The 9,315-nt window shown below is 38.1% G+C and overlaps 1 protein-coding gene across 1 annotated transcript in view; it reads left to right on the forward strand.

Moving 5' to 3' along the window:
• Window positions 1-7,731, forward strand: part of Perp (p53 apoptosis effector related to PMP22) — a 13,441-nt gene extending 5,710 nt beyond the window's left edge. Inside the window, exons 2-3 of the mRNA XM_008822043.3 lie at window positions 3,457-3,597; window positions 6,298-7,731. Of these exons, the coding sequence (XP_008820265.1) occupies window positions 3,457-3,597; window positions 6,298-6,524 (368 nt within the window). The 3' untranslated portion in view covers window positions 6,525-7,731. The remainder of the gene's footprint in view (window positions 1-3,456; window positions 3,598-6,297) is intronic.
• The last annotated feature ends 1,584 nt before the right edge of the window (window positions 7,732-9,315 follow it).

The raw sequence follows: 9,315 nt of genomic DNA on the forward strand, positions 1-9,315 counted from the left end.
TGTATTATTTCATGATTTCCTTTATATAATTCCTTTCAAGTACCTGAAACTAAGTGCTTACTTATACTTCAGCTAAAATGTCAGAAAAAGTAACAGCAGTAATCTGTGTTATTTTTCCTCAAATGAAAAGGCAAAATTAACACTAACTACCTTTCCAGCAATAGTACACATAATTTATTTAGCTAGACTTTTAAAACATCAATGTGTGCTCATAGAAGTTCAGCTATTGAAATATGTTCCTTGTTGGGAAGTTTTCTTGTGGTCACTAAAATCTGCCCTTCTGCTCCGCAATGCAGTTTTGTTGTTTGTGTTCTTTGCACACATGCCTTTCCGCTGCACGATTTTTAGCTCATGAATTTCACAGAAGGAAAATGAGCTTTTGCTTATTTGAATTTAATGATTAGTTTTATTAAACTTAATGGCTGGTTTATTAAACTTAATAAACGAATAACTAAGAAAGAGACTGACATTGGGTCACATACTAAAAGTTATGTGGTTTGGGGGATAGGCACTCCATTTTATAGAGTTCAGTCATCTGATTTACTTATTCTCAAGTTTTAGTATGTTGACAGAGGAAAAACAAAGTTAAACAAAAAGACAAGGGAAAAATAGAGTGATGTCAGGGGAAAAGAAAGACATTTTTCTTTCAGATTCAAATTGAGATTTAACTGCACACACACACACACACACACACACACATCAAAAGCCGGGGAGATTTTAGAAGGTGGAAGGGGAGGCAGGCTGTGGTAGAACAGTGGGGGTGAAGATGAGCCAAGCACAATTATGTATATGCATAGATGTATACATACATATACACATGTCACAGTGAAACCAGCTATTCTGTGTATGACTACAAAATTAGAAGAAAAACTAGTCTTTAGTATGCATCTAAAGAACACAGTGCTACTGAAATGAAGCTCACTAGATACAGTTTCTAATGCCTTAATTCAGTAAGTCTGGAAGGAGCCACAGGACTCTGTATTTTAAGAAGCCCCATTGCTTAATAAGACCGTGTGCCTATAGGCTATACCTTGAGATTTTATTAAATAATTCTCCATCCAAAGCATGGTCCCTTCTCTTTTAAAACTTCCCTTGAAGGACAAGGCAAAAGTGAGAAAAAAGATATTAAATTGTATATTCTGACTTTGACTTTATTCATTTCTATTTTAAAATAAAACATTGTTGTGCTACCCTATTCCTAAAATCTCTCATTGATCTGACAAGAAGACTTGTAGTAAAAACCATGACTATCAAACCTGGATTCAACCGAGAAGCATCTCACCACCCCCTGACCAGTGCCACTAAGAAGGGGTAATTTGAGGAAAAACATAGTATTTATAAGACATATAAAAATGTTTCTTCTCCTTACTCATCTGTTATATCCCAGTCAGTCATGCCTTGAGGATGCCCTGGAAGGCAAGAGGGAGCTGGAGAAAGGAATGAATGGGAACTTAGCCCACACTTGTCTGTGACAGGTGAAGATAGGAAATTGCACTGGATGACCAAAGAGCCACCTCTCTGGGACAATGCGGAACCTTGCCAGTGTGGAATATAATGAAAATCTGAGGTCCTGGAGAAAAATTATGGGGACAGGGGAGAAACATTTTGAAGCAATAAGAGGTGAAGAATTATCAACTGATGATTTTCACACAAGAGCCCCATAACAACTCTGAACCAGATATTTGTAGCTAGAGTTCACAGATGAGGAGACTGGCATGTGGCTAATGGGGGGTGAGAGGCAGGCTATCGGTGAGATTCAGCTGGTTCCAAAATCCTTGCTTTTCCGTGAGCCTGTTCCAGTGCTTGCCTTTGAGCATTCAAATGACCAAGCGTGTAGTGAAAGTATTGACAGCTCTGCTGTATTTTAGTGAGTCAAAATAAAACCTGGTGTGGGGGCGGTGTCCATAATTCTCCTTTCCAAATGTGACAATGGATAAGATGAGAGCACATGCTCCCCCAGGAACAAATGAGTGAGGAAAGAAAATGTGTGATATCTAGACAATAAAACGTCCAGTCATGAAAAAGAATGAAATGATTCTTACTATGAAATGGATCATTTTTTAAGAACTTAGGTTTGTGAAAGAAGGTGGTCAAAAAAGGTGACACAGTTTAAGGTTCCATTCATGTCCAGAATAGGCAAATTTAGAGAAACAGATTAGTAGTTGCCAGAACTTGAGTTGGTGTTGGTAAGGGACAAAATAGAGAGTGAAGGCACATGGGTGTGAGGTTTTGGGGAGTGGGGGTGATGAAAATGTCCTGGAATTGCGGTGATGGTAGCATAATTCAACAAGAACTAACACAAAAATCATGGAATTGTACACTTTAAGTGGATGCACTTAATGGTTTATGAATTATATCTATTTTAAAAGCTATGTTTTGAATTCAGACAGGCTGGAAATCCAAGTATTTACTCTCTGTATAGTCCCTCATTTCTAAACTAGAAGCCAGAATACTGTGAGCCTTAAGAAGTTGTGAGGATTTAGTGATTGTCCTGATGCTAATTACCAACTCTGGAGACATGGTTATATGTGAAGAGATTTGAGGAGTCAGTACAGGTTGAAGGAAGGATAGGGATTTTTGAATGGAATGGTTTGTGCCTGTCTTGTGTGACATAGGGCTAGAAGTGACCAGGTAGGCTTTCAAACCTAGAAGTCAATTTCTGCCTCACCGAATTCTTTTTAATACCAAAGTCCATAGTTAAGAACTCTTGTGCAATAAATTACGAATACATCAGAAGTGAGAATTTAGGCAGAATTTAGAAAGGTTAGCTTCTCCAAACTTGCATAATAAAAATGTGTCTACTGTTACTTAGCATCTTTGTCTAGTTGCAAATAAGTATTTTCAGTGGTTATTTTTGCATGAAACCAAAATATATATCCTTTAAAGATATTTGAAATATTTCCTAAAAAGTATGTAACTTGAATTGTTTGGTACCAAGAATGTTTATCATGGTCATGTTGTATTCAAATCTAGATAACCATTTGAAATTGACCTATTTATGTGAGAAATTTATTACATGAGAAATTGTAATGAACCTGAGCTTAAAATTTTGAAATGTAGCCTTTGCCCCAATACTTAGAGGAAGAAAGCATTCCTAAAAGTCTCAATATACTAATTAATATCCTTTGTATGAACTTTCCCCTTGAATTGAGGAGATACTTCAATATTCTCCAAAATCCTCACAAAACAAAACAAAAAGCCTACTCCTCTCCTCCAGACTTTGTAGAAAAAAATAAAGCCATACATTTATGTCATTCATTCATTCATTCATTTGGTGTTTTGAGACAGAGTCTCTGTAGCCCCAATGGCCTGCAACTTGCACTGTAGACCAGATTGGTCTCAGTGCCACAGAGATCCACCTGCCTCTCCCTCCCCGGTGTGCATATGTATATCTGACAGGCAGGCAGCCTTTGACTTTGAATGCCTGTCTGATGAATTCCTGTTTCTGTCTTGCAGCATGGGGGAGAGCGGCCGCTGCCATGCTCTTCTGCGGCTTCATCATCCTGGTCATCTGTTTCATCCTCTCCTTCTTTGCCCTATGCGGACCCCAGATGCTTGTTTTCCTTCGAGTGATTGGAGGCCTCCTGGCTCTGGCTGGTAAGACTGGATAGCATCAGTTCTTCACTCATACCTTCACTGGGTGTCAATAGAATGTTCCATGCCATCTTTATGTATCTCCATGGAAAACCCACAGCAGTTGTGCTCTCTTATATATTCTTGGAAAAGGGTCACCATTTGAATATTATTTTAAAATCAGAAATGATTCAGAATCATGAAAGATATGAAGAACTTGTCAAATCCCACTTTACCTTCTGTTTGACTTTTCATACTGCAAATTTATAGAACTTATCCCAGAAACATGTTTGATTCATCATGCCCTTGTATGTCTTAGAAGACAAGATGGTGCCTGCTTAAATTGCCTTTAGGAATAGTACATTGGGACACTAATGAGTTGAATACTAGTAAATTGTTTGATCCAGTAAGCCTACTCTTAAGTATATTTCCAAAAGAATTAAAGGTAGGACCCTGAATGTGAATTTGTAACTTTTATGCACAGCAGCATTATTCATACTAGCCCAAAGGTCCCTGAAGACATTATGCCAAGTTAAATACGCTAGACACACAAAGGACAAATATATGATCCTATTTATATGAAGTACCTAGAAAATTCAAATTTATAGAAAGCAGAATAGAAGTTAGCAGGAGCTGGCGGCTGGGAGATAGGAATTCTTTCACCCTTCCCGGCCCTTCTCATGCCCTCTCCTCCCTCCCTCTCTCTCCTCCCTCTTCTTTCCCATCTCTCCTCTCCTGTTTTTCTTTCCTCCTCCCAGCCCTTTCTTTCTTTTTGAGACAGGCTCTTGCCGTGAAGGCCCGACTGGCCTTGAAGTCCCAATCTTGCTGGCTCAGCCTCCTGAGTGCTAGGGTTAAAGATCTACAGATGTGTGTTACCATCATGCCTGGCTAAGGAAGTTCATTTATTTAATGGATAGAAAGTGTGTGTAGATGGGGAGGTCTTAGATATAGACAGTGGTAGTAAATATAAATGTTAAATTTATAAATATTGTGCTGTTTGTATTTTACCATACTGAAAAATATCATAATAAAACTCTGTGTTCCCTCTTAGAATTAAACTAGATCTAGCAATAACTGTCCAAACTGACAGGAAAGCAGGGCTGAAACTGTATAGAACTAAGTTCTAGGGTACATTTTTTTAGTGGCAATAATATTGACCAAGGTCTATTTGGTTTTTAAGATGTATGTTATAGCAACAGTTCTTTTTAATTTTACACACAAACATGCACCCCCCCCAACTCAGACACACTAGATTAAATCAGGAAAAATAAACACTGGTGTAATTTAAATTTGTAAAAGTCGTTCAAAGCAATGATAAACAATATTTAACATTTACTGCTAGGAAAGCTGGTGGTCAACATAGAGAAGGATTGCTTTGTGTCTTATGTGCTGTGTGCAGCAAAGGGAATACTGAACAAGTACATTTGCTGCTTAAAATATACACACTGTTTTAAGACCTGCCTCAAGATTGCCCTTCAGGAATGGCTAGAGAGGAGGAACATTTCATTCAGTTGAGAAAGGAAGCAGCAAATCAAGATATAGAAACATGTGCAGGCTTTCTAGCAGGAGAGAGAGAAAGAGAGAGGGAAGAAGGAGGGAGGGAGGGGGGAATGGAAAACCACAAGAAAGGAAGGAAGGAAGAAAGAGAGAGAGAGAAAGAAAGAGAGAAAGAAAGAAAGATAGACAGACAAAATAGGAAACTACTTTAGTGTTTATATGTGGAACTAGTAGAAAAAAAAACAAGACAGTGGTGAAGACTAGACATTGCCTGGTACATCTCTGGGCCACAGCCTGTGGGTCCCTCCCTATGAAAAGTAATGTCTTAATGCTATCAAAGAAAAATCTGTTCATAGCCTGTAACATAGCAGTGTATACAGCAGGTGCTAAATTAAAAAAAATGCAGAACACAGCTTCTGTATTACTATATAGATTAATTCATGGTCCTTGAAAAGACTCCAGAAGTAGACCTAATGAAGTTATTTTAAATTTGCTTAAAGATAATTAATCACAATTATCACTGTGTGACTCTTACACCAAAGAGTTTACGAATCTTGACATACACATCCTTTCTACCTTCTTCCCTGTGCTTCCCCAAACTACTGTGCATATCTTCTTTGTTTTTTCTCTTTTTTCTACCTGGATGCCCTTCCCCTTGCCCCTCCACTCCCTGTGCTCTTCAGAAGCTTACCCTCTCTATGGGTCTCCCTGGTGATTTTCCACATGCATCACCTCCACCACTGGTTCATTGATTCTTCTGTCATTCACCTTTTGGATGAACCTTCCAGTAGTGTATTAGTGACTATAGCACTGAGCACAAGTGTACATGTATGTGTGTATACATTTTTTGCTGTTGCTGAATGTGTTAATTAAATTTGGTACAGAAAATATAAAGCCTAAAATGTTGATTCTTTAGTATCCTGCTCTCTGTTGTACAACACAATGTTGTACTTTTCATTTTAGGTCAAAGTTAGAGACTCACAAATCTACCTGCTTTCTGTGTCCCCTCATCAGTGTATGTGCATGACACTACTCAATTCCCAGGATCTCTTACGCACAATAGCCACTCACCCAGTTTGGCTCATGGTTAGCTAGATGCATCTTTTTAGAGGGATCCACTCTTATTAAAGGCAGAAACTTTGTGAATGAAGGTATTGCTGTGCATTCATTCATGTATTCCTTCATTCATGCATTCATATTCTGGGCTTATTGTTTCCTTTCCTTTAGCTGTATTCCAGATCATCTCCCTGGTAATCTATCCTGTGAAGTATACACAGACCTTCAGCCTTCATGCCAACCCTAGTGTCACTTACATCTATAACTGGGCCTATGGCTTCGGGTGGGCGGCAACGATCATCCTGATTGGCTGTGCTTTCTTCTTCTGCTGTCTCCCCAACTATGAAGATGACCTGCTAGGCAATGCCAAGCCCAGGTACTTCTACACATCTGCCTAATGTGGAAGGGAGACACTGAGAAGCTCGGTTACAAGATGGATCCTGGCAAACTGTTCTCCAAGCCTCAAGGAATTTATGTTTCGGCAATGTTCGTTTCACCAGAAATGTTGAAATAAATGCTAAAGAAAATACTTCATAAATAGTGTTATAGTTTTCATATCCTGTGTATGTTTTGTGCAGTTAAATGAAACTTGTTTGTTTTCTAGTTATTATATGCTATTTCCTTATACAAAATCTATAGCATTTATAAAAGAATATGAGCATGAACCTTAATAAGCTAGAAATGAGATGGCTTCTGAGCTTCAGTAATCTGATCAAGCCTGTGTTTTTTCCAGATCAAGTGGATTGTTTCTTCTAAGGGATAAGGAGAAGGGACGCTATTGGTAAAAGCTGCTAGTGGCCAAATATTCTGAAATTAGTGCAAAACAACGACAACAAAAAAACTTTTTCAAATTTTCAGCTACTTGAAGAAGCAAAATGTTTCCTAAATCATTTGTGAGAATTTCTAGTTAGTAATCTTAACAATTGCTGCTTTGCTAGGCTTTATATTGGCTTGCTATAACATGTAGGAAAGTATTTTCACATAGCCAAAGCAAGTTACAGTATAAGGCCTCTGACCCTGGTGAAATGCTAAGATAAATTTCCTCTTTTAACACAGTTTAGAGGGTCAGGGTGTGGGAAGATGTTATATTAACAAATCTGTGCAGTTTTGCGTCTCTATGTTCAGGACCAGTGTAGACTGAATGGGAAGATGGGCTGGGTCTAATTCATCCCGACTGCTGGATGTGATGATGTCATGTAATAAGGCATTAGGGCTGTCACTGTCACAGAAGTGCCCTTTAAACAGCCCAAGAAGAAGAAATGTCTTAAATTCTTCACCTCAGTCTTAACTGGGCTCTAACGATAGACATAATTCTGATAGATTTTTAAAGGTATCAGAAACCTAAATATAATAATAATTAAAAAAAAAACCTGGTCTTCCTTGGTAAGCAGACTTAAAATGTCTGATCTAAGACATGCAACAGGAGAATTCAGGGATGTGTTTCCTTGAATATATATTGGATGGGTTATTATTTTTTTACAATATATGCTTACATAATGAAACAAGTTCATTTTATATATCAGATTATTGTTTTGTAAGTCACAGCATAGGCAATTGCAATTTTCATTATGAACATCCCCTAATAAACCAGGTATTCAAATCTTGTGTGTAGTTTGTAGTTTGTGTATGTGTGTATGTGTGTGTGTGTGTGTGTGTGTGTGTGTGTGTGTATGTGTGTGTATATATGTGTGTATGTGTGTGTATATGTGTGTCTATGTGTGTATCTCCAGGGAGAAAACTTAAAAATGCTTTCAATGGGTAAGAACATTAATAAAACCAAGTAGCTTTTCTCACTTTCAAGGGCCTTGCTCTTATTTAAATAGTCAATTACATTTAAAATTTTTTTATTTACTGTTTTTATTGTATGTGTATGAGTGTATTGCCTGCATGTTCGTAAGTGTACCTGTGTCATGCAGTGCTTGAGGAGGTCAGAAGAGAATGTTGGATCTCCTGGAACTGGAGTTAAGGATGGTTGTTAGCCACCATGTGGGTGCTGGGAACCAAACCTGGGTCCTCTGCAATTGTAGCCAGTCTCTTAACCACTGAGCCATCTCTCCAGCTTTCAATTGCATTTTTATGTTCATCCTACAACTGTAATCCTGTGTTATGCTGCCAGCCATCACTGTGGCTCACAAGGTATTCATTCTTATAAGCCCTATAAGTAGTTTTCACATAACACAATTGTATTACATTACATATTTGGGTTTGTGTTAAAAAACAGTTTGTCAGAGGTAAACTATATATTTTAGAATGCTTGCAAAGAGGTCATCCTCCTGGTCCCAACTTTTCATTTGTTTTTCTTTTGTGTAAAATAGCAAATTTCCTTATGTAATTTTCATACCTATTAGGTTTTAGTTGGCCCTCCTCCTCCATCTTCTTCCCCTCATCTCAATTACATTTTTTGGAATAAGTATTAACAAACTCTAAAAATCTATTGCATACATCTTCCTCAGTGAGCACAGGCTTCAAACAGTATCCATCAAGCTATAGCAACAGAGAGAGGCTGACTCAGATTCCTGGTAGGTTCAGACACCCAGTGTACGTGTGTGAAGCTTCATCCTTTATTTATCTGAAAACATCCTCTTCCCTGGGTCCTCTTCCATTCAGGGAGTGGAGGTAGCAGTCCTTACTTAGCTTTCCCCTGATTACCACCTACTCAAGTTTTTCCCCGTCATCGGTCATAGGTTAATTCTTCATTGGTACCTGTAAATATTAGGCCAAGCTGCAGAGTAGCAGGCAGAAGGAGTGCTTTACCATTTCCTCTGGCTAACTGGTTCTCGGCAATGAATTTTTATCATCTGCCTTTCAATATGTAACGTATATATTTCTTATCATCAATGTAATCTGGATGATTATTTACATCAGTTCTTTTAAACCCAGCTATTCTGGGACAGATAGAAAATGTAAAGTTGTAATTGACAATGTTAAATTACCAACTGCACAGCTAATTCAAAACAACAATGCATATAGAGATTGAGAGGCTTAGTCTGACGAACAGTGAGAGTGACAGATTACAAACTTCTCTAAATCATGAACTGAATCTTTGAATTTTTTTCCTCCCAAACTTTCTTCTCAGTCCATAACACACTGTATCTTAATGATGTAGATTTAGGGGAAATACAAGTTACAGGGAGCAGTGAGCAGCTGCTGCTGCTGCTGATGGCAGAAACCCTTCAACCTGGAACTTTG

This window comes from Nannospalax galili, unplaced genomic scaffold, assembly GCF_000622305.1.
Source record: "Nannospalax galili isolate Female #2095 unplaced genomic scaffold, S.galili_v1.0 scaffold186, whole genome shotgun sequence".
NCBI lineage: Eukaryota > Metazoa > Chordata > Mammalia > Rodentia > Spalacidae > Nannospalax > Nannospalax galili.